The following is a 26,204-nucleotide window of genomic DNA, read 5'->3' on the forward strand; positions in this document are numbered from 1 at the left end:
GAAGTAACATATTTCACTTTATTATAAAGCAGTACGCTAAAATATAACAGCGGAGAGATGGGGTGACCAAAAAGGACTACAAGCCAATGGAAACACACTCAATTTTTATAACAAGGCTTCTAGATATCCAGTGACTGAGCGATAGTCTATGAAAGGCTTATCCTTCGGGCTTGCATGCAGGACTAGCATCTTAACCACTTGAGGACCCACCCTTTACCCCCCCATAAGGACCAGCGCTGTTTGTTGGGATCTGTGCTGGGTGGGCTCTGCAGCCCCCAGCACAGATCAGGGTGCACGCAGAGCGACCAGATCGCCCCCCTTTTTTCCCCCCTATGGGGATGATGTGCAGGGGGGGTCTGATCGCTCCGGTCTGCAGGCATGTTGCGGGGGCGGCACCTCAAAGCCCCCCTCCGCGGCGAAATTCCCCCCTCCCTCTCCTACCTGCTCATCCCCGGTGATCGGGGCTGCACAGGACGCTATCCGTCCTGTGCAGCCAGTGACAGGACGCCCCTGTCACATGGCGGCGATCCCCGGCCGCTGATTGGCCGGGGATCGCCGATCTGCCTTACGGCGCCGCTGCGCAGCAGCGCCGTAGAATGTAAACAAAGGAGACATGTGTCTCCTACGTTTACATGTAGTCTGCGAGCCGCAATCAGCGGCTCGCAGGCTATTCACGGAGACCCGCTCCGTGATCTGACAGGAAACGGCCGCTCGCGCGAGTGGCCTTTCCTGATTAATTAGGGAGGCACCTGGTGACGCAGAACTGCGTCGCTGGTCCTCCAGCTACCACTTTGCCGCCGCACGGTATGAGTGTGCGGTCGGCAAGTGGTTAAAGGGGCATGGGGAGGGTGGGGACATAAAAAAAAAATTGTAAAATTTAAAATATGTGCAAACATAAACAAATAAGAAGTACATTTTTTTCCAGAGTAAAATGAGCCATAAATTACTTTTCTCCTATGTTGCTGTCACTTACAGTAGGTAGTAGAAATCTGACAGAAGTGACAGGTTTTGGACTAGTCCATCTCTTCATAGGGGATTCTCTGGGATTTATTTATTTTCAAAAGCACTTAGTGAATGGCAGTTGCTCTGTCCAACTGCCAAGAAAATGTGTAGCGAGCAGGGAAGCTGGCCAGCATCATTGTTTAAATCCTTTTTAGGGAATATCTTTATAAAGAATAAAAGCCGTGCTGAGAATCCCCTGTGAGCAGATGGGCTAGTCCAAAGCCTGTCGGTTCTGTCAGATTACTACTCACTGTAAGTGACAGCAACACAGGAGACAAGTAATTTATGGCTCATTTTACTCTGGAAGAAACGTACGTCCTAACTGAATATGTTTACATATATTTTAAATTTTAAGATTTTCGCGCCAGAGGTCCTTTAAACTGGAATCGATCATTACTGAAACCCAGGCTAGACTCAAAGGGGGCTCGTTGCTGGACAGAATGTTGCTGCAGGGGTAGAGTAAGTATTTGTATATCGATCATGGGCCCATTAAATGAACTGAGGATACTCACAATAAAACGTTAGCGACGATGGCATTGACATCAAAGAGTGTATCTGTGGGGAATTCTCTCAATAGTTTGGTGCCCCTATAGAAAGAAATAAAAAGGAACATTAGCACTCAGTAACATCTGTCCATATTGTAGTAATAACTAAACCCAAGACTGCACAAGGCAAATATTCTAAATAGCTTCTGCGCGTTAATGTATATCAGCTACAACTGCAAGTAATGGAGAATAAGAACTGATATAATTTCCATGTATTTTTATTTATTTACTTCAATTTAAACAGCACTGACATCATCTGCAACACAGTACAGAGTACATAGTCATGTCACCGACTGTCATCAGAGGAGCTCACACTCTAATCCTACCATAGTCATAGTGTAATGTCTTACCATATTATTATTATGTATTTATATAGCACTGACATCTTCTGTAGCACTGTACAGAGTACATAGTCATGTCACCGACTGTCCTCAGAGGAGCTCACAATCTAATCCTACCATAGTCATGGTCTAATGTCTTACCATATTATTAATATTATGTATTTATATAGCACTGACATCTTCTGCAGCACTTTACAGAGTACATAGTCACGTCACCGACTGTCCTCAGCGGAGCTCCTACCATAGTCGTAGTCTAATGTCTTACCATATTATTATTATGTATTTAACACTATATATTACACTAACATCCCACTAATGACAAGTCGGAGGAGCTATGTTTATATATGGCTGTATGTATGTTTTGCAAGTAACCTCCTGACGAAGGCATATGGGCAGAAACCCAGGTCGGGATGCATACAGTCTTGTTGATCTGCCATTAAACACGTTTGGGTGAAGTACCGTATGCACTCGAATACAAGTTGACCTTGTGTTTAAGTCGACCCCAATATTGAACCCTCTCAAGCTGGAATTTTTTATTGACTCAAGTATAAGTCTACCCAGCAAAGTTAATGGCTGCACTTGGGGCTCAGGAGGGGTCAATGACTGCACTGCATACAGTATTGCAGCCATTAACCCCTCCTGTCCAATGTTGCCCATGACTCGTGTATAAGTCGACCCCTATACTTTTATGAAGTGAATCAGACCTAAATTTCTAGACTTATACTCGAGTGTATACAGTAAGTGCATTTGTATGTTTAATCATTCAACTATTGGTGCAGTGTGCAGAGTTAGTTTGTCCCCGCTGTCTCCCCGTATCCAGGAAGTCCAGCCGGCATACCCCTTGGAATGAACAAAAGCAGTGGACACGCTGTTTCCCGGATGTAACAGCAGTAGAGTGTAAGCAGAGTGTGGTGTTTTGGGACAAGCCAGCGCTGCACCCCGTCTTCTGGAAAGTTACTGTCGGCTGCTATGTGGACATACCATCCTTTCTTAACCAGCTGAGCGGTCTGGACGAGCTCAGCTCGTCCAACACCGCCAGCGGCTGCCGCTCAGGCCCTGCTGGGCCGATTTTAATGAAATAAAAAGCAGCACACGCAGCCGGCACTTTGCCAGCCGCGTGTGCTGCCTGATCGCCGCCGCTCTGCGGCGATTCGCCGCGAGCAGCGGCGAAAGAGGGTCCCCCCAGCCGCCTGAGCCCAGCGTAGCCGGAACAAAAAGTTCCGGCCAGCGCTAAGGGCTGGATCGGAGGCGGCTGACGTCAGGACGTCGGCTGACGTCGATGACGTCACTCCGCTCGTCGCTATGGCGACGATATAAGCAAAACAAGGAAGGCCGCTCATTGCGGCCTTCCTTGTTTATTCTGGGCGCCGGAGGCGATCGGAAGATCGCCTCCGGAGCGCCCTCTAGTGGGCTTTCATGCAGCCAACTTTCAGTTGGCTGCATGAAATAGTTTTTTTTTTATTTAAAAAAAACCCTCCCGCAGCCACCCTGGCGATTTAATCAGAACGCCAGGGTGGTTAAAGTGGACCTGAACTCAGAACTCCTCTCTGCTCCAAAAGATAAGCAACAGCATAATAACCTTTACAGAAAAAACATTTCTTTGTTACAGCCGATACAGATCCTAAAATAAATCTGCAGTTTCTACTTCCTGATTCATGGAAGCAGACATATTGTTTACAGCCTGTGCTTTTAAATGGGCTTATCTGCTTATCTGCCATAAACTGGGCTTATCCGCTTATCTGCTTATCTGCCATGTGACACAGTGGACGATCATATTACAACAAATGATTAAACACAAACGAGGGGGAATTACACAGGCTAAACTCTCTAAATACACACAGGGTGTGTTTCTGTTAAGTTTTCCTTGTGTCTTGTGCAAGAGTTCAGGTCCACTTTAAGAAGGTTGGTGCTACTTTTCTGCCCTATTTAAAGGGACACTATCAAACCAGATGTTGTAAAATAACAATGTACAAATAATGTCTAAGTAGCTGTGTAAACATTTTCCTACTTTTCATGTTAAATATCAGGGGGAAAAGCTGTAGTTTGTTGTGTAGAAGTTGTATCAGTATTGCAGCAATTCACTGACGAAGGGTTGGTGTTTGTGCTTCAATGTTACACAGCCAGTGCTGTTCTTTGCATGGGAGACTACAGAGTTATATGAAAAGCCTCGGGTGTCAGGCTTCACACAAAATTACAAACAAGATACATTTCCTCTGCTCTCTGTGCAGACAGCTCATTCAGAGAGAGACAAAAGCAGCTGCAGTTCAGCTAGTGAGACTTATCTCACTCACATGGTTAACAGATGTGAGGAGAGGTATTCCCCCTCCCCTCATGACTTACTGGTCCGTCACCCTGCTCAGCCTGTCCCCGTCAGTAAAGAGTGAAAGGAATTTGATAACAGTAAACAAAGAGGTAAGCAGTAAAATGTATACACCAGTATTTAGCAGCACTTCCCAAACTATTCCTATTTCAGTTGGGGAAAAAAAATGTTAATCGACAGTGTTCCTTTAACCAGCGTCAATACTAGGTACTGTGACGTTTATGGTGGCTATCCACATATGTAAAGAATTACATCACCGCCTGTGTTTTACTTACCCGGGAGTCGAACTTGAGATCTCATGCTTCACAGGCTGAGGCAGTAGCCCTGGACCATGTCTCAGTTGGCTACTGCTTGTGTTTTGCATTGAAGGAACAATTGATTGGCTAGAGACAGCAATCACTGCTGTTCTGCACAATAGTATTCTCTTTGGGTACATACGAAAATACTAATCCAGAAATAACAACTTTCTTTTCGACACAGGATTTACCTACAGTCTATTTTCAGGTTCCATTTAGAAAGATGGGTAACAAATCATTTATAAAGATGGGTAAGAAATAGCACTGATGCATTCTAACGGTTTAAAGTGAACCTCCAGACTAAAAATCTACTCAGCAGCACTAAAAAGGCTTGGTGTTTCTTTAACCTCCCTGGCGGTTAATTTTTTTTTTAAAATGGTCAAAAAAAACCTTTTTTTTAAATTTTTTTTTTGTTTCATGTAAAGCTACCAGAGTGGTAGCTACATGAAACACCACTAGAGGGCGCATGTGGCCCTCTAGTCCGATCGCCGCCGGCAACAATAGCAAACAGGGGAGCGCGTATATAACACGTTCCCCTGTTTGGCTTCTCTTGTCGCCATGGCGACGATCGGCATGACGTCATGGACGTCAGCCGACGTCCTGACGTCAGGGGCACTCGATCCAGCCCATAGCGCTGCCCAGAACTCATTGGTCCGGGCAGCGCAGGGCTCTGGCGGGGGGGCCCTCTTCTGCCGCTGCGTGCGGGCGATCGCCGCAGAGCGGCGGCGATCAAGCTGTGCGCACAGCTAGCAAAGTGCTAGCTGCGCGCACAGCACTTTACATGGTGGAAATCGCCCCACCAGGGGCTGAGATATCTCCCTGCGCGGCATAGCCTGAGCTCAGCTCGGGCTTACCGCCAGGGAGGTTAAAGAGACTCTGTAACAAAATGTTCAGCCTTATTTCTTCTATCCTATAAGTTCCTGTACCTGTTCTAATGTGGTCTGTCTTGCTGCAGCCTTTCCTAGTTGCACAGTGGTTGTATTATCTCTGTTATATAATCTAATCTTCTTTCCTTTGTCAGCTTCGTCAGCTCAGGCAGAAATGTGCTGCTCTGCTGTGATAGGTAGAAGTTATACACACCCTCTCCACGCCCCCTCCAGGCTCTGTATTAGTCACAGACTGAGCTTCTCTCAGCCTATCACATGTTGGTTAGCAGCCATGTTTATTGTTTGTAAACACTGCTTAAAACTGGCAATTACAAGCCCGGATCACAGCAGGGAGTGGCAGAAACAGCAAAGAGGGGCCCAGGAGAACATAATGAATAGAATGGTATGCTTTTTATTGTAAGAATTTTAGAGTACAGATTCTCTTTAACATCAGAACTTTGTTTTTCTTACCCAAGCCTCATTTTTAGCTGCACAGAAGAAAACTGCCCGGGTATTTTTCCCCTGATGCTGTGCAAAGCATGATGGGATTTCTGATGTTGTTGTTCTCCTTCTGCTGTTTTGGCGCAAATTTGTTTTGTTTTTTTATTTTGAATTTGAGATTTGAAACCTCGTTTGTGCAGCTGGGAGCGGTGATCAGGACACAGGACAGTTGGAAATGTGTCTCATGCTCCCTGTCACCTCCTTTCAACCAAAAAGATGGCTGCCCCCATGAAAAAGATGGCTGCCCCCATGAAATCACAAATTTTAAAACAGGATTATATTACCTATCAATTTTAGTTAACATAACTGTAATGATCTGCTCTGCTGTCTGCACAGGCAGACAGCTTTTTGACCATTTGTTAGGTCTGAGTGCTGCAGGTCCCTGGAAAAGAGACCTGTCTCCACTCTGCAAGCTGCAGAGTTGCTGTTCTGGGGAGGAATTTGCATCCACTTGTCATGTAAATTGCTTAGCTGCTTCCTCTGATGGCTTGCAGTATAAAAACTATTTCATGATGGTTTGTTCCTGCTAACTTGCCTGGAAGTCTCAGCCCTCTGCTCATAGTAGGCTATTATTGCTAGCTTAGAGAAGTTACCCTTTGGGAGTGCTCCTTGTACTCCTATTTAGTGCAGTCAGGTTGTGTTGTTAATTATCTGTATTACCTTGTACTGTCTATTTGTTGCGATTGTCTTGTCGCCAGCGACGGTCGACAGAAAATCGTTCTGTCTGTTGGAATCGCATTCGCCCTAGCGGTAGAGGCGGTGGTTCCTTCTGTACTCTGTCTTAGGGGTGCAAGCCAGAGCAGTGGTTGCTACTGGTTGCTCCATCTCTCTGTCTGTCTGGATCGCATCTGCCCTAGCGGTAGTGTCGGTGGTTCCTTCTGTAAGGTCTGAGAGTGTAGGCCAGAGCTGCGGTTGCTACTGGTTACTCCTTCTGTCTGTCTTGTCTGGAACGAACGCTTGCTGTAGGCTCGGTGAGGTAACTGTTTAGCAAGCGTTAGCGTTCTTTATTCATTTTTGTGCTACATTGGTTAGTTAGGGTTGGCGTGTTTTGTCGCTGTTGCGCTTCTTGTGCGGCGACCGCGCTTAGCGAGTGCGTTTGTTATTTTCCTTGGCGTTCTGATCATTATTGTTTGCTCTGTCTGTTCCTTTGCTCTGTCTTACTCAGTCTGGCGTCGCTATTAACAATCGCCATTCTTGCGATTGCGTTTCCATTTGGTTTCCGTTGTTGTGTGTAGATTGGTGGACATACATACATTCTGTCTCTGTGCTCTCTCTCTCTCTAAGCGCTATCTTGCCCTGCATTGCTTCAACTCGTACAATTCCCATCTGGCTTCTCTGGCAGTACAGAGGCTGTGTTCCTCTGCACTCCACAGCTCCATCTGCCGGTGGGAATTTCCCTCTACAGGTGCATTGCACCATAGCTGGGTTCTGTTATTTACATGCTTGTGGAGGATTTCCGCAATGTCAGCGCACATCTTGTGCGCTGACCACGGAAATAATTCCTCAATCGTTACAATAACTAATGTAAATGAATGACACTGTTTGGTTAGGCTGAAGTTCCCCTTTAAGCTAAGACCTCACAATGCTGAGAACTTTGTGCCCAAAAAAATGGCTTCACATCAAATTGAGGTACAGCTAGTTCTATACAGAAATCCAATTAGTCACTTGAATAGTTACCTGAACAGATAAGCGCTCCCTTCCGTACAAAACTTCACATTGTCTTCCCTCCTGCAATTCACCTAGCACACAGGAGAGAGGATAGAGATGAGGCTTCAGAAAACAAAGAACATGATGGTAATCAAGCTGTGAATTAAGATCACCTCTGGAGGTTCCGTAAGTTCTCCCATTTAGAAGCCAAATGTGCCCCCTTCCACCATTCAGATAGCCTGATGTGCCCCCCTTTGGATAGCTAGATGTGCCCCCTATAGATAGCCAAATCTGCTAACTCTTCTACACTCCTTTGCAGAAGGAGGGAGAGAAGCGGGGGCAGTTTGGGCAACCAACGAGCCGCCTCTCACACAGGTGGAGGTGCAGCGTCTGTGCTGAGCGCCCTAACAGTGCTGCGCCCGGGGATATACGTCTAACCTTGCCCCCCCTCATAGCTACGCCTCTGCGCTTGATGCCAGATACATGTGTTTTCTGGTTTCTTGAGTAACCGGCCTAAGAAGCACAAGCTTTCCCCCCTCCCCCAGCCCCTAACACCCCCCTCCCCCCCAAATTCTTGCCAAGCCTCCAGCGCTTGCAGTCTGCGTCTTGCTCTGGGAGCACGCCATGCCGGGAGCAATGCACGAACGATGGAAGCCACTAGGAGCAAAAAAGAAGGCTGCAAGACGTCGCTGGAGGCTCGTTAAGTATTTTATGGCTGCAAACGCCTAACAGAGTCACCGTTATCCCTCAGACAAGCTGGTTAGTTGAGACTTCCGGTTGCATGAGTTCTGGATAACGGGGACTTTGCTATATTTGGACGGTAATTTGCAACATTCTGGTTTGGAGAACAGATTTCTGACCTCTCATCAGGCTGGGAGAGGTGAGGGGAGGTTGCGATTCAAATGATGGGAACAGGAAACCAGCTCTTTCTGTGTAATGGGCCTCCAAAGAGCTGCCAGAGAACACAGAAGCCCAGCTTCCCCAAACAGATAAGCTGACCTTCTTCATGTAAATGCATGGTCAGTTTTATAGACCCTCATATGGTAAGTGATATTTAAGGACATTCAAAAGTCCATACACTTTCAGATTATAGTTCACATGTGCTGAGGCACCCCCTGCGGAGATGAAGACGGGAGTGCAAGGAGCCATGAACTAGTGGAGGAGTTCGCTAGCTGGCACATGTGAGTCAGTACACTGCCAAAACATTTGCAGGGGCCTAAGGGACAACTATAAAGCTGGGGGAGACATGGGGGGGGGGGCAGCTGCCTCAGGGCCCCTGGGGATTGGAATTGGGCAGTAACAAAGGGGCCCTTAATGCCATTTGGGGTGAGGAGTGTCAGGTCTGACAAGGAAGGCATTCGGGGGGGTGGGGGAGGGGGGGGGGGGGAGAAGGCTAGTTTTGCTCGGAGGCCCTATCATAACTAGAACCAGACCTGCTTACTGACCTTCTTTTTCCTGTTTTTCTTAAACCACTTAACGACCGCCTAACACCGATAGGCGTCGGCAGGTCGAAGTGGTGTTTCCATGGAAACATCATTTCACGGAGGGTGTCTCCATGAACAGCCTGCGAGCCTCCGATCGTGGCTCGCAGGCTAAATGTAATCAGGCGGGGAAGAAATCCCCTGTGTTTACATCCATACGGCGCTGCTGCGGTGGGGAGGGAGAGGGAGGGAGGAAAATCGATGCGGTGGGGGGCTTTGAGGAGCCCACACAGAGCGGCGGCGATCAGACCCCCCCAGCAGGACATCCCCCTAGTGGGGAAAAAAGGGGGGGGGGGGGGGGAGTCTGATCGCCCTGCCTAAACCACGATCTGTGCTGCGGGCTGGAGAGCGCACGTAGCACAGATCAGCCAAACACAGCCCGGTCCTTAAGTGGTTGAGACATCACAGTTACTGAGAATATTTGCATACAGGTCATAGACACGCCTTTACCTTGGCCACATAAATCCCATAGTCCTCTAGAAGCTCCGCAGACTTCTCTAACTCCTCCACAAAGATGACATTGCTGGGCAGCTCTGAAATGAAATGCAAGTTAAAGAGGAACTTTAACCAAGAATTGAACTTCATCCCAATCAGTAGCTGATACCCCCTTTCCCACCAGAAATCTTTACCTTTTCTCCAATAGATCATCAGGGGGTGTGTACGGCTGATATAGTGGTGAAACCACTCCCACAGTGTGATGTCATGACCATGGTCCTGACAGTTTGCAGTCTTTAACCTTCGTTCATTCCCTCTTCAACCTGTGGCCAAGTTGTACTCCTAACCAGTGGTGGGCTTTTGAGTAGTTTACTACTCGAATTCGGAACTCAAACAAAGTCTAATGACTTCACCTGTGACCCCAGGCAGCAGGGTGTTAACTTACCCAGAAGTCTTCGGGGACGTCTGCGTTCCATTACGCGCCATAGGAGTAATGAAAGCCACTTTTCATGACTCACTACCGTGCTTCGTCCTTCCGGCTTAAAAGAGGAAGCGTAGTAGTGAGTCATGGAACGCGGCTACTCGAAAGCTCACCACTACTCCTAATTCAATAATATAACCTAAAAACACATTGCCTGTAGGTATGCATATTGTATACTACCCAACCTCTTGTTTCCTCCCTATTCTTTTAGATCAGTGCTGTCCAACTTCATAGGCAGGGGGAGTCTAGCACCGGATTTTTCCGCTGGAGGGGGCAGAGCATCAATGTCCTGGCTTTGGGGGGCGGAGCAAAGTGCAAATGCCAGTTGGACATCCCTGCTTTAGATTATAAGATCACAAGGGAAGGGTTCTCTCCGCCTTTTGTGTCTTGGAATCCTCTATAATAATTTGCCTGTGTCTCTGCGTCCCCTCCTGTCCTTGTGTCCGTGCTTTTGCGCTACTGCTCATGTGCAGCACGGGCGGCTGTTGGGATAGGAGGAGGGCGGGGCCAGGCGTGTGCACACATGCGCAATGACATGTGGGCGGTGGCAGACACGGGCAGGAGGGGAGTTCGGTTGTGAGGGTGGACTAGAGCCCTTTTTTAGGTCTGCTTGTATACTATATATTTTGTTCATCATGTTACATTTGTCACTGTAATTACTATCTCTGTCTATGTCTTGTGTATGACATTGTCTGTACTCTTATGTCCTCCATGTTTGTTTCTTACTCTGTACAGTGACACAAAATATGTTGTCGCTTAATAAATCGATGATAATAATAGTTCCCAGGAGAGGACAGGCTACACGCGTCTTGTGCATTCTCTTACCGGCATTGCTGAAATAGAGCAGAGAGGTTTTCCCGCGCTCCAGGCTGCCGGCGTAGTTCCCCAGCTCCAGTTCAGGCAGCGGGTATTTTCCTGATGCCACCCAAATCCTGTCTGCAGACAACAGGAGCAAGAAAATTCCAGGAAGGTTCTTCATCCTCTGCGCTGACCTACAACTGAGGAGAAGACATAATCAGCACAATGCTAAAGGAGGCCAAACATCCAGGGCCGGTTCTAGACTTTTTGCCACCTGAGGCAAACTAGTGAGAAAACCGCCGCCCCCAGCCCAACCGTAAGTGAGGGGGGCCACCGAGCTGGAGGGGGTATTGGGCACAGCAGCGGGGAGTGGAGTCGGACCCCCCCCCCCCCTCACCTGGGTCCCCCGATCTGCGCTGGCCCTCTAGCTACTAAGTACAGCAGCAGCGTAGTGATATCAGGCAGCGCCAGCGAGCGGGGATGACTCACCTCTTCCACGTTCCACTCTTGTCATTTCCTGCAATGCCGTCCACTTACAGTACAGTGGGCGGCATTGCAGGAAGTGACAAGAGCGGAACGCGGAAGAGGTGAGTCATCCCCGCACGCTGGCGCTGCCTGATATCACTATGCCGCTGCTGTACTTAGTAGCTGGAGGGGCAGCGCAGATCGGGGGACCCAGGTGAGGGTGGGGTCTGACTCCCCTCCCCGCTGCTGTGCCCAATACCCCCTTCCTGACCGCTACCCCCTCCAGCTCGGCGGCCCCCCACACCCACGGCCAGGCGGACTTTGCCGCCTCACCCTGCCTCATGGGTGAACCGGCCCTGCATACATCAGGCGATGGATAGGCAGATTGACCAAGAGGCAGATTTCTCTCTGATCGAATCTGATTAGAGAGAGATCTGTCAGCTGCCCATACACAGCAGGCCAATTCCCGAACAATTTCTGCCCCCCCTAATGTAAAATGTGCCCCTTCCCCCTGTGCAGGATACTTTAGCTGTCCGTGTCCGCTGCTACATTGGCAATCCGCACACTCTCGCCCCACACGGTTGGCGGCGCATAGGTGGGCACAGACATCAAACACGCAGCCACGTTACTCCGGAAACCACGTGGGGCGTGTGTATGTGGACTGCAGACGGAGCCCGAAGCCAGCAGCGGACATGGACAAGTAAATTATACTGCACTGGGCACGCACATTTTACATTACAGGACAACCGAGGCGAAAATAAACAATTGTATCTATCTTCCTCCTCCAAAAAATGACTTTTTAAGATACTTCACAAGTTTTATTGTATGTTTAAACCTACTTTTTACATTTTAATTATTGATTTTTGATCAATGACACATTCATTGAAGTATGCCAGAGCTAAAATGTAAGAACTATTGAACCTTTTGATCTCTTTCCTGCTCTCAGAAGCCAATTTCTGCTAGGAAAGTGTTTTACAGTTGGAATTTCTTATCAGTGAGGGTCACACTGTAGTCACTTCCTGTCTGAGTCAGGACTGAGTCAGCCACTTACATACCTGATATTTAACTCTTTTAGGCAGAGAAAGTAAACACAGCATAGTTATTAGTGTGCTTGGTGCTGTACATGCACTTGTCTATCTCATCATGTCATCTCGGGTATCCTTTAAGGGAAACAGTGACAGGGGTTTTGTTGCGTTCGTCGCTCATCCAAATATTGCACGCTGTTAACCCCCGGACGCCCAATCGAGCATGTCGGCCCTACATCTTGCAGCATCTCTGATTAATACATGCGACCAATTAGTCATTCGTGTCAGATCTCACTGGATTAGCTGCATGCTTGTTTATGGTGTGGTGAAGACACTACTGCAGCCAAATAGATCAGCAGAGCTTCCCGGCAACTGGCATTGTTTAACAGGAAATAAATATGGCAGCCTCCATATTCTTCTCACTTCAGGTGTTCTTTAAGACACTGATTATTTGACCTGAGGAAGCAGGCAGGGACTTGCAAAAGCATTGTATTTTTTTTAGATGTTCAATAAAATAACTTACTGTATATACTTGAGTATGAGTCTAGAAATTTAGGTCTGATTCATTTCATAAATGTATAGGGGTCGGCTTATACACGAGTCACTGGCAACACTGAGCACACTGAGTAATGTGTGTACTATTAGTGACACTCCCATTTGCAGCAATTTACCCTGTAGTAAGTGACACTTTCTTGATAAAGGAAATGCCAAGAAAAGACAGGTGTAAAAGTCCTGCCCACAGCAATTAATAAGGAAAGGGGGGGGGGGAAGATACTGGGATGCAGGAAGGGGAGTGAATAATTGCAGCACTTGGGGGCCTGGAGGAAGTATTGGCTGCACTTAAGGGACAGGAGGGGTTAATGGCGGCAATACTGTATGCAGTGCAGTCATTATCCCCTCCTGAGCCCCAAATGCAGCCATTAACTTTGCAGGGTAGACTTATACTTGAGTCCATAACAAATTCCAGCTTAAGAGGGTTAAATATTGGAGTCTACTTATACACGAGGTCAACTTGTATTTGAGTATATATACGGTATTTATGGGAGTTATCCCTCCTACCCACAGACAATTTTGAAATAATAAACTAACACCATTTTATTGGGGTGCCTCGTCTTTACTCTATTACTACCTGACCCTATATATATATATATATATATATATATATATATATATATATATATATATATATATATATATATATATATATATATATATATATATATAGTTTTGAGTTCCTCCGAGATTTTGACCTACCTTCTCCTGGAGTGCAACCCAACTACCTACCTACCTAAAAGCCCACTGTAAAGTACTGTGGTTGCTGGTCTTGCAACCTACACTTGTGAGTACCTCTCCATTGTATTTACTTATATACTTGAAAAACAGAGTCAACAAGTATAACATGTTAAAAACAGTTGAAAAGGTGGCAGCGGTGGATTTACTTCCGAAGAAGTACACAAATTAAATTGTCTCAATCGAAAAAAGAAAAACTTTATTCAGACAAAACTCCAAACAGTGACATGTTTCGTGGGAGACAACCCTTTTCCTCAGGAGAAATAAGTTGTAGTGTCTGAGAACCGGTCTCAGTGAGCATGGCGCCTGGTACATCTGGTGCAGTAAACTACTACACTATAGTGTAGGGGCTCCTGTGCTCTGTGTATCTTACATTTTTTCTGGAAGGACCCACAAATAAATACATATAATTAAGGCACAGGGACATTTGGGCGCAGGGCAAACCCAAAATATTGCTCACCCTGCTCCTGCAAAAGTCCTGGTGGAGTTAATTATTATTTCCCCTCCAGGCTGCCATGGACTCAGGGGTATGACGTAATTCAGCTGCCAGCTGTTGCTGGAGGCCGAATAACTATATTTTTATAGTAATTAGGGCTCCGTCTTTTGACGGCACTCAAATTACTGTCTGAGGGCTGCTTTAGCCGTTATTCACATTACCGCCTATGGTGGCGCATGGTGTGCCCAAATTTCCTGCACCATTTTTGCCTGCCTTGCCTCCATACTACACCACCAGACATCCTCCTTGCCCATAGCAAGGTAAACAGTAAAACGTTCAAGTGAAGATTGACAAATGTATAGAGAAGGGTGGGAAGTTCTGTGAATAGGAGCGCCATCTGGTGGCGACATCAGCAACTCGGAATCCTTGGAATTTTCCCTCGTGCTGCATACATTAAGCCAATCCGTGTCAACACCGCCGCTCCTTCTATAGAGGCTTTGTGCTGCAAGAATGACTTGTTTCCACATCAACATATTTTCTGTGGACGGAAGACAAGGAGCTCCTCTGTGTCCGACAGGCTTTTCTGTGCAAACTAGTTCGCTCGCTAAATTCTGATCATTTACGTAGTAGCGTTCCGCGGCGGTTTCTAATCAAGCTTCCATGGTAGGCTGGTCCGGCAAGCAGCGCTTCAGTTATGTTCAGCAACATGTGCTTTCTAGATTCCAGGAAAGTCAAGTGCTTATCGAATGCCTTATCTCATTACAGCCGCCAGGTCAAAGGGTCACTCCGCCCACCACTGAACTGTTTATAAGGTCCCATTATACGCAGCCCGGGATACGTAGCCTTTCCTCGCATCCGAGTTGCACGGGTAAACACCGCCTATTCCAGCAATAGCATATAGTCTAAATCGTATGCCGGTGTGATTTCAGATGGACTGGAGCTACCATAGAAGCATCCTGGGCAATTGCCCCCGAGCGCTGCCAGGTGCCCTCTCCCCCCCCTGGTCTCAGATCGGTTGATAATCGCTGTTAATCGTTTGTACTAAACAATAACAAACAATCAATCCAATCAAAGTACTCACATGTACCAAATTCTGCACTTACGGGCCCTCATTTTCATGCTTGATCTGATCTACAACCCGCTGCTATGCCTGAATTCAAACGTGTGCCCACGTCTTTTGCGCATTGCTAACCGACGCTGGCCACCTTCTAGTGAGTCTATGGAGCTTAAAGTGAACCTCCAGACTAAAAATCTACTCAGCAGCACTGAAAAGGCTTGGTGTTTCTTTAACAGTTTTACAGCAACAGAACTTTGTTTTTCTTAGCCAAGACTTATTTTTAGCTGCACAGAAGTAACAGAGGCGCCAACAGGTTAAAATATCATAAATTTAAAACAAAATAAGATGGGGGTTAGGGGTGGACTCAGTTGTCCTTTAAAGCGGAACTGAAGACTCAGTAAAATCAAAGTGTTTCACTTACCTGGGACTTCCCCAAGCCCCCTGCAGCTGTCATGTCCCGCGCCAGTCCTCCACGATCCTCTGTTCTCCTGCCACGGTGCAGTTAAGCCATTTCAGCCCGCAGGGATTTTTCACTTTATGCATCAGAGCAATTTTTTACCTCCTATTCATTTGCTAATAACTTTATCACTACTTATCACAATTTATTGATCTATATCTTGTTTTTTCCGCCACTAATTAGGCTTTCTTTGGGTGGTACATTTTGCTCAGACTAATTTTTTTATAAATGCATTTTAAAGAGTAACTGTCAGGCTGCAAAAGCTAATTTAAACCTCTATTCTCCTGTGTTAAAGTGGATCCGAGATAAACTTTTACTCAATGCATAATTGTGTTCGTTTCCTATTGTTTATAGGGCATTCCTCAAGCCAAATACGTTTTTGTTTTGTTTTAATACCCTAATTTCCTATAAACTAAACAAGCCACACCCACAGCTTCTCCAGAGTGCCTTGGCGCTTGCAAGGGATTGTGGGATTTCAGTCTGGGCAGGTGAAAAAGGTGTTACTAGCTATAGATTTCAGAGGCAGAGTTTTCACAATCTGAGAGCTGCAGTGCAGATACAGATCAGTTGCCTGTGTAATGGAGGAGATAAGAGTGGAGTTTTCACAGAATATGCAGATTAGCATGCCTAGATACAGATAAGCTTGCCTGTGTGTGTGATTGTGTAATAGTGACAAGCAGAAAACATGTCTGCTCCCATTGTATCACAGGAAAAAATATTAATATACTGTTGAAGCTGTTTGAAGATAGATTTGCTGTGTAAACTATCTAAACTTTAGATAAGATATATAGACAAGTCACTTGTTATATTTAGTTTTTCATCTCGGATCCGCTTTAAACAGTTTAGAAGGAAGCCAAAAAGGCAACACTGAAGATAAAAATCTCTCTTTCATTTGATGTGTGCTTATCAGCAAAGCTGTTAGACCCAAGCTCTTAAGAAGCCGAAAGCCGCATACCATACTGCAAAGCATTCTGGGGCCCTCCCCTCGGCTGCTAATGAGAAGTTACAGGGTCAAGTTACAATAGCATGTAACTCAGTCCAGCGCACAGCACTTATAAATCTCCAGGCAGAGTACACTGCAGGAGTCCGCTATTGTTCCTAGCCACATGGCTAATTAATATTCACTGCACAGTACTGTTATTCAGTACGAGCTTTTCTGTGAGTGGAATCATCAGGAAGCAGGCAGGACATAACCACACATTTGGCTTCATAGGAGACAGACAAACATGGAACTCCAAAAATTCACACGTCACACGTCACCCACCTTCAGGGCCTAAGACAGACCCTCGTGCCGGTGCACTTCTCCTGCAGGTACACCACTCCTGCTCCACTAGCGTAGAAATTCAAAAACGGAGACTGCACACAAAGGGCTTTAGCAACAAGCTGTATTAGTGAGCATGTAGAGCAGTGGTCCTCAAACTAAGGCCCGCGGGCCGAATGTGCCCCCCTGAGGCTTTTTTACCGGCCCCCCCCACACAAAATGTATTATAGATGCGGTCAGCTACATCTTTAAATATTAGTGGTCTGCATATAAAATGAAGCCAGAAAGCAGTAATTCGCTGAGTTCCAATCAAATTCCACATAGTTATTTGGGTTGAAATTGGACTGCAGGTTGTCACCTGGGTATGCTTTACTGTCTGGTGCACAGAGACTTCTACATCATTTTATGTATACTCCGGCCCCCCAGCAGTCTGTAGTATGTTGACCCGGCCCTCGACCCAAAACGTTTGGGGACCCCTGATGTAGAGGCACATACACGCCAGACAAACATGGAACCTGCCATGAGCTGTCAGGAGCATCAATCTCTGCATATACTATATAAAAATTCTGTGAAATCCAAACGTGGACAGTGAAATACATATGTAATGTAAGTACAGCCAATATTTAGCTACTGATATATGTGTTTACCGTATATACTCGCAAGCAAGCCGACCCGCATGTAAGCCGACCCCCCCACTTTTACCCCAAAAAACAGGAAAAAATTATTGACCCTCATATAAGCCGGGGGTAGGAAACGCTGGCCGCGTGATCCCCCCAGTATGTCCCAGTATAGCTAGTATAGTGCCCAGTATGGGTAGGTAGTGCCTCAGTATAGCTAGTATAGTGCCCAGTATAGGTAGGTAGTGCTCAGTATAGCTAGTAAAATGCCCCAGTATAGCTAGTATAGTGCTCAGTATAGCTAGTATAGTGCTCAGTATAGTGCTCAGTATAGCTAGTATAGTGCTCAGTATAGCTAGTATAGTGCTCAGTATAGCTAGTATAGTGCTCAGTATAGCTAGTATAGTGCTCAGTATAGCTAGTGAAGTGCCCCAGTTTAGCTAGTATAGTGCTCAGTATAGCCAGTATAGTGCTCAGTATAGCCAGTATAGTGCTCAGTATAGCCAGTATAGTGCTCAGTATAGCTAGTGAAGTGCCCCAGTTTAGTTAGTATAGTGCTCAGTATAGCTAGTATAGTGCCCCAGTTTAGTTAGTATAGTGCTCAGTATAGCTAGTATAGTGCTCAGTATAGCCAGTATAGTGCCCCATTATAGCTAGTATAGTGCCCCATTATAGCTAGTATAGTGCCCCATTATAGCTAGTATAGTGCCCCAGTATAGCTTGTATAGTGCCCCAGTATAGCTTGTATAGTGCCCCAGTATAGCTTGTATAGTGCCCCAGTATAGCTTGTATAGTGCCCCAGTATGGCTTGTATAGTGCCCCATATAGCTAGCATAGTGCCCCAGTATGGGTAGGTGGGTGGGTAGGTGCTGTCCCTCCCCGCTCCCCCGCGGCCGCCGCTGCTATTACCTTAGGCGGCGCCGCTTCCTCTATCCCCGTCCTCCTCCGGTAACTACTAATTCACAGCAGCGCGCCCCTCGCTGCTGTGATGACGCAGGAAACCATAGAGAGCGGTTCCCATAGTAACGGCCGCTCTCTATGGTTTCCTCCGTCATCATAGCAGCGAGGGGCGCGCTGCTGTGAATTAGTAGTTACCGGAGGAGGACGGGGATAGAGGAAGCGGCGCCGCCTAAGGTAATAGCAGCGGCGGCGGCCGCGGGGGGAGCGGGGAGGGACAGCACCTACCCACCCACCCATGACTCGCAAGCAAGCCGACCCCCCAACTTTTGGCCCACTTTTGGGGGGGTCAAAAATTCGGCTTGCTTGCGAGTATATACGGTATTTTCTCTGAGACCTTATACCTAACAGCTCCTCTTTAACAAGATTATTAAGAAAAAAATGGAAAAAATTCATTATTTCTCAGTTTTCGGCCATTATAGCTTTAAAATAATCCACGCTACCATACTTAAAACCTATGTATTGTATTTGCCCATTTGTCTCGGTTATGACACCATTTAAATTTTGTCCCTATCACAATGTATGGTGCAATATTTTATTTGGAAATAAAGGTGCATTTTTTCCGTTTTGCGTCCATCACTATTTACAAGCTTATAATTCAAAAAATGTTTGTAGTATACACCCTTCAAATGCATATTTAAAAATTTTCAGACCCTTAGGTAAGTATTTATGTCTTTTTATTTTTTTTTTATTTATTTTTTTTTTTTCTATTGAATTTTTTTTTCCATTAAAAATGTTGTTTGGGCAATATTTTGGTGTGGGAAATAAACAGTACATTTTTTATGTTATTATATGTGTAAATTGCAATGTAAAAAATATGGAGATGTAGTTTTACTATTTGGCCACAAGATGGCTACCTTCAGTTTTTTTTCTCTCCCTGTGCTTCTTGCTAAGCGGAAGCACAAGGGGGACGCGGAAAATTGTACGTGCAGAAAGACTGAAGCCTCTAGTAAGAGTGCTTCGTTTTTTCTGCTGGGGACACAGATCGCTGATCGGGAACCATGTTCCCGTTCACTGATCCCAGGGCTACCGGGGGACAGCACAGGGGCGCGCCGAAGCGCGGCACCGCAGCCGCCCGGTCGTGAGCTTCACGTCCGGGCGGCAGAAATGGTTAGTCACTGCCGACTTGTAAGTCGACGGCAACTGCGCCTGTGCAAGCCAGACCACACGTATGCTTCTTCGTGTTCCCGTCCTGCAGGATGCTGTTGTGAACGGGAACGCGAAGAAGAATACGTGTGGCCAGGGTTGCGCACGGGCACTTGTAGACTTCTCCTTTATAAGTTGTGAGACCTATGGAAGCTGCCATATGTATTTCCTTTTAAACAATACCAGTTGCCTGGCAGTCCTGCTGATCTTTCCGGTCAGCAGGGTGTAAATCACACCTGAAACAACCATGCAGCTAATCTTGTCAGATTTGTCTGATCTGCATGCTTGTTCTGGTTCTATTTAGAGCAGGGGTGTCATTCAAGCACAAAGTAGGCCGAAATTGTACACTGGGACCTAGTCGCGGTCCAACCTCAATGTCTACTGCCACCTTTCTCCTTTATAAAGTTCCCAGGTGTCTTATGGCCCCCTCCAAAACCATATACAGTTCCCTGGTGTCTTGTGTTCTTCCTTCCACTATACAGTTCCCTGGTGTCTAGAGGCTCCCAATCCTCCCCTATACAGTTCCCTGGTGACTAATGGCCCCCTCTAAAACCATATACAGCTCCCTGGTGTCTAGTGTTATTCATTCCACTATACAGCTCCCTGGTGTCTAGAGGCTCCCAATCCTCCCCTATACAGTTCCCTGGTGTCTATTGACCCGCCCCCCCTCCCCAGCTATACAATTCCCTGGTGTCTAGAGGTTCTCAAGCCTCCCCTTTACAGTTCCCTGGTGTTTAGTGTTTTCCCCCTCCCTCCCTATATGGCTTCCCTGGTGATCTAGGACTTCAACTCCAATATAGCTTCCCTGGTGGTCTAGAGTGGGCCAAACATAATACAGAGTGGGGAAACCACTTGAGGGCCACATTTAACGGCTCTGAGGGCCAGATTTGGCCCACGGGCCGGAGTTTGACATGTATGATTTAGAGGCAGAGGATCAGCAGGACAGCCAGGCAATGTGCATTATTTAAAAAGGAAAGAAACCTGCCAGCCTCCATATACCTCTCCCCTTAGGTTCCCTTTAAGCAAACAAGGTGGAGGCACACAAGGAAACAAGATACCAACTGAACAGAAAGTCAAACTCTTTATACTATACAAGAATCTCAGCTGTCACAGACACAGTTCATACAGGCTAGTGCTGCTCCTTTCCTATAGGTTGTACTTTAACCTCTCGCTCTGCCTACCTCACTTACCTGTACAACGCACCAGACTGAACGCTTCCGACTTCCTGGGATAATGAGCGCTGTCATCTGAACGCCTGGAGTAAACAGAAAAATGCAATTTTACAACAAACGAGGAAAGAAAAAAAAAAGTGAAATACACAACCCAACCACCCAGTATCCACTGTATACAATAACACAAGCCACAGCAGGCTATAGCAACCACAAAATATTGGCTATAGCAAGAAAGGGATACTGGCTATAGCAAGCACGGGGTACTGGCTACTGCAAGCACGAAATATTGGCTATAGAAAGCACGGTATACTGGCTACAGCAAGCACGGGATACTGGCTACAGCGAGGACGGGATACTGGCTATAGCAAGTACGGGATACTGGCTATAGCAAGCACGGGATACTGTCTATAGCAAACACGGGATAAAGGCTATAGCAAGCACGGGGTACTGGCTGTAGCAAGAAAGGGATACTGGCTATAGCAAGAAAGGGATACTGGCTATAGCAAGCACGGGATACTGGCTATATAGCAAGCACGGGATACTGGCTATAGCAAGCACGGGATACTGGCTATAGCAAGCACGGGATACTGGCTATAGCAAGCACGGGATACTGGCTATAGCAAGCTTGGGATACTGGCTATAGCAAGCACGGGATACTGGCTATAGCAAGCACGGGATACTGGCTATAGCAAGCACGGGATACTGGCTATAGCAAACACGGGATACTGGCTATAGCAAGCACGGGATACTGGCTATAGCAAGCACGGGATACTGGCTATAGCAAGCACGGGATACAGGCTATAGCAAGCACGGGATACTGGCTATAGCAAGCATGGGATACAGGCTATAGCAAACACAGGATACAGGCTATAGCAAGCACGGGATACTAGCTATAGCAAGCACAGGGTACTGGCTGTAGCAAGAAAGGGATACTGGCTATAGCAAGCACAGGGTACTGGCTGTAGCAAGAAAGGGATACTGGCTATAGCAAGCACGGGATACTGGCTATAGCAAGCACGGGATACTGGCTATAGCAAGCACGGGATACAGGCTATAGCAAGCACGGGATACAGGCTATAGCAAGCACGGGATACTAGCTATAGCAAGCACGGGATACTAGCTATAGCAAGCACGGGATACTAGCTATAGCAAGCACGGGATACTAGCTATAGCAAGCACGGGATACTGGCTGTTGCAAGCACAGGATACAGGCTATAGCAAGCATGGGATACTGGCTATAGCAAGCAGGGGATACTGGCTATAGCAAGCACGGGATACTGGCTATAGCAAGCATGGGATACTGGCTATAGCAAGCACGGGATACTGGCTATAGCAAGCACGGGATACTGGCTATAGCAAGCACGGGATACTGGCTATAGCAAGCACGGGATACTGGCTATAGCAAACACGGGATACTGGCTATAGCAAGCACGGGATACTGGCTATAGCAAGCACGGGATACTGGCTATAGCAAGCACGGGATACAGGCTATAGCAAGCACGGGATACTGGCTATAGCAAGCATGGGATACAGGCTATAGCAAACACAGGATACAGGCTATAGCAAGCACGGGATACTAGCTATAGCAAGCACAGGGTACTGGCTGTAGCAAGAAAGGGATACTGGCTATAGCAAGCACAGGGTACTGGCTGTAGCAAGAAAGGGATACTGGCTATAGCAAGCACGGGATACTGGCTATAGCAAGCACGGGATACTGGCTATAGCAAGCACGGGATACAGGCTATAGCAAGCACGGGATACAGGCTATAGCAAGCACGGGATACTAGCTATAGCAAGCACGGGATACTAGCTATAGCAAGCACGGGATACTAGCTATAGCAAGCACGGGATACTGGCTGTTGCAAGCACATGATACAGGCTATAGCAAGCATGGGATACTGGCTATAGCAAGCAGGGGATACTGGCTATAGCAAGCACGGGATACTGGCTATAGCAAGCATGGGATACTGGCTATAGCAAGCATGGGATACTGGCTATAGCAAGCAGGGGATACTGGCTATAGCAAGCTGGGGATACTGGCTATAGCAAGCAGGGGATACTGGCTATAGCAAGCACGGGATACAGGCTATAGCAAGCACGGGATACTGGCTATAGCAAGCATGGGATACAGGCTATAGCAAACACAGGATACAGGCTATAGCAAGCACGGGATACTAGCTATAGCAAGCACAGGGTACTGGCTGTAGCAAGAAAGGGATACTGGCTATAGCAAGCACAGGGTACTGGCTGTAGCAAGAAAGGGATACTGGCTATAGCAAGCACGGGATACTGGCTATAGCAAGCACGGGATACTGGCTATAGCAAGCACGGGATACAGGCTATAGCAAGCACGGGATACAGGCTATAGCAAGCACGGGATACTAGCTATAGCAAGCACGGGATACTAGCTATAGCAAGCACGGGATACTAGCTATAGCAAGCACGGGATACTGGCTGTTGCAAGCACAGGATACTGGCTATAGCAAGCATGGGATACTGGCTATAGCAAGCAGGGGATACTGGCTATAGCAAGCACGGGATACTGGCTATAGCAAGCATGGGATACTGGCTATAGCAAGCATGGGATACTGGCTATAGCAAGCAGGGGATACTGGCTATAGCAAGCTGGGGATACTGGCTATAGCAAGCAGGGGATACTGGCTATAGCAAGCAGGGGATACTGGCTCTAGCAAGCAGGGGATACTGGCTATGGCAAGCAAAAGGATACAGGCTATAGCAAGCAGGGCATACTGGCTATAGCAAGCAGGGGATACTGGCTAAAGCAAGCACGGGATACTGGCTATAGCAAGCACGGGATACTGGCTGTAGCAAGCACGGGATACTGGCTGTAGCAAGCACGGGATACTGGCTGTAGCAAGCACGGGATACTGGCTGTAGCAAGCACGGGATACTGGCTGTAGCAAGCACGGGATACTGGCTGTAGCAAGCACGGGATACTGGCTGTAGCAAGCACGGGATACTGGCTGTAGCAAGCACGGGATACTGGCTGTAGCAAGCACGGGATACTGGCTGTAGCAAGCACGGGATACTGGCTGTAGCAAGCACGGGATACTGGCTGTAGCAAGCACGGGATACTGGCTGTAGCAAGCACGGGATACTGGCTGTAGCAAGCACGGGATACTGGCTGTAGCAAGCACGGGATACTGGCTGTAGCAAGCACGGGATACTGGCTATGGCAAGCACGGGATACTGGCTGTTGCAAGCACGGGATACAGGCTATAGCGAGCACGGGATACTTGCTATAGCAAGCACGGGATACAGGCTATAGCAAGCACGGGGTACTGGCTATAGCAAGCACGGGGTACTGGCTATAGCAAGCACGGGGTACTGGCTATAGCAAGCACGGGGTACTGGCTATAGCAAGCACGGGGTACTGGCTATAGCAAGCACGGGGTACTGGCTATAGCAAGCACGGGGTGCTGGCTATAGCAAGCACGGGATGCTGGCTATAGCAAGCACGGGATGCTGGCTATAGCAAGCACGGGATGCTGGCTATAGCAAGCACGGGATGCTGGCTATAGCAAGCACGGGATGCTGGCTATAGCAAGCACGGGATGCTGGCTATAGCAAGCACGGGATGCTGGCTATAGCAAGCACGGGATGCTGGCTATAGCAAGCACGGGATGCTGGCTATAGCAAGCACGGGATGCTGGCTATAGCAAGCACGGGATGCTGGCTATAGCAAGCACGGGATACAGGCTATAGCAAACACAGGATACAGGCTATAGCAAGCACGGGATACTAGCTATAGCAAGCACAGGGTACTGGCTGTAGCAAGAAAGGGATACTGGCTATAGCAAGCACAGGGTACTGGCTGTAGCAAGAAAGGGATACTGGCTATAGCAAGCACGGGATACTGGCTATAGCAAGCACGGGATACTGGCTATAGCAAGCACGGGATACAGGCTATAGCAAGCACGGGATACAGGCTATAGCAAGCACGGGATACAGGCTATAGCAAGCACGGGATACTAGCTATAGCAAGCACGGGATACTAGCTATAGCAAGCACGGGATACTAGCTATAGCAAGCACGGGATACTGGCTGTTGCAAGCACAGGATACAGGCTATAGCAAGCATGGGATACTGGCTATAGCAAGCAGGGGATACTGGCTATAGCAAGCACGGGATACTGGCTATAGCAAGCATGGGATACTGGCTATAGCAAGCAGGGGATACTGGCTATAGCAAGCTGGGGATACTGGCTATAGCAAGCAGGGGATACTGGCTATAGCAAGCAGGGGATACTGGCTCTAGCAAGCAGGGGATACTGGCTATAGCAAGCAAAAGGATACAGGCTATAGCAAGCAGGGCATACTGGCTATAGCAAGCAGGGGATACTGGCTATAGCAAGCACGGGATACTGGCTATAGCAAGCACGGGATACTGGCTGTAGCAAGCACGGGATACTGGCTGTAGCAAGCACGGGATACTGGCTGTAGCAAGCACGGGATACTGGCTGTAGCAAGCACGGGATACTGGCTGTAGCAAGCACGGGATACTGGCTGTAGCAAGCACGGGATACTGGCTGTAGCAAGCACGGGATACTGGCTGTAGCAAGCACGGGATACTGGCTGTAGCAAGCACGGGATACTGGCTGTAGCAAGCACGGGATACTGGCTATGGCAAGCACGGGCTACTGGCTGTTGCGAGCACGGGATACAGGCTATAGCGAGCACGGGATACTGGCTATAGCAAGCACGGGATACAGGCTATAGCAAGCACGGGGTACTGGCTATAGCAAGCACGGGGTACTGGCTATAGCAAGCACGGGGTGCTGGCTATAGCAAGCACGGGATGCTGGCTATAGCAAGCACGGGATGCTGGCTATAGCAAGCACGGGATGCTGGCTATAGCAAGCATGGGATGCTGGCTATAGCAAGCACGGGATGCTGGCTATAGCAAGCACGGGATGCTGGCTATAGCAAGCACGGGATACTGGCTATAGCAAGAAAGCGATACTGGCTATAGCAAGCACGGGATACTGGCTACACTGCATGAATCGGGCAATAGCGATTAGAGAAATCGTTCTAAACTGCACCAATCAATTGTACATACAGTTTCCCCAGATAACTATAGGCACACAGAAGCTGCAGCACAGGAGTTCCCAAAAGGGTTCAAAAGGCAATGTGTAAAACACATTGGGCAATAGTGATTGGCTGTTATGAAGCCAAGAACCCAATTCAAGTACTGTAGCCAATATCTGCCTGCTGCAGCTGATATCCAGAAACGCAAAATACACAGCTTCTGGAAGAGAAGGCGAGTGCTGCTGACTAGGGTTGAAGGTTAGGTCCTTCCCTATGCTCCTGGTCAACCTTTAATCCTCTACAGCCTTCCCCTTCTGGTCACTCCTCATCTTCCTTCTTCTACTAGTTTCTTTTCTTCTGCCCCCCCCCCCCCCTTTCTACTGATCTCCCATCATTCTCCCTGCCTTCACCTCCCCTTTCAATCCCCTTTTCCCAATTGGTCATCCCTCGTTCTACTTTTTCCTAATGGTCACTCCTCATCTGTCCCTGCCCTCCTGGTCACTCCTCACCCTCCAATCACCCCACATCCTCCCCTGGCTTCCAATCACCCCTCATCCTCC

The 26,204-nt window shown here is 47.6% G+C and overlaps 1 protein-coding gene across 1 annotated transcript in view; it reads right to left on the bottom strand.

Annotated features, from left to right (window-relative positions):
* TXNDC16 (thioredoxin domain containing 16) overlaps positions 1–26,204 on the bottom strand; it is a 118,587-nt gene that overhangs the window by 90,502 nt on the left and 1,881 nt on the right. Inside the window, exons 2-7 of the mRNA XM_068254648.1 lie at positions 20,615–20,679; positions 10,741–10,913; positions 9,450–9,532; positions 7,549–7,610; positions 1,515–1,589; positions 1–36 (exon numbers count right to left, since the gene is read on the bottom strand). The exon at positions 1–36 is cut by the window's left edge and continues 86 nt beyond it. Of these exons, the coding sequence (XP_068110749.1) occupies positions 1–36; positions 1,515–1,589; positions 7,549–7,610; positions 9,450–9,532; positions 10,741–10,894 (410 nt within the window). The 5' untranslated portion in view covers positions 10,895–10,913; positions 20,615–20,679. The remainder of the gene's footprint in view (positions 37–1,514; positions 1,590–7,548; positions 7,611–9,449; positions 9,533–10,740; positions 10,914–20,614; positions 20,680–26,204) is intronic.

The sequence above is a fragment of the Hyperolius riggenbachi genome, chromosome 9 (assembly GCF_040937935.1).
Source record: "Hyperolius riggenbachi isolate aHypRig1 chromosome 9, aHypRig1.pri, whole genome shotgun sequence".
NCBI lineage: Eukaryota > Metazoa > Chordata > Amphibia > Anura > Hyperoliidae > Hyperolius > Hyperolius riggenbachi.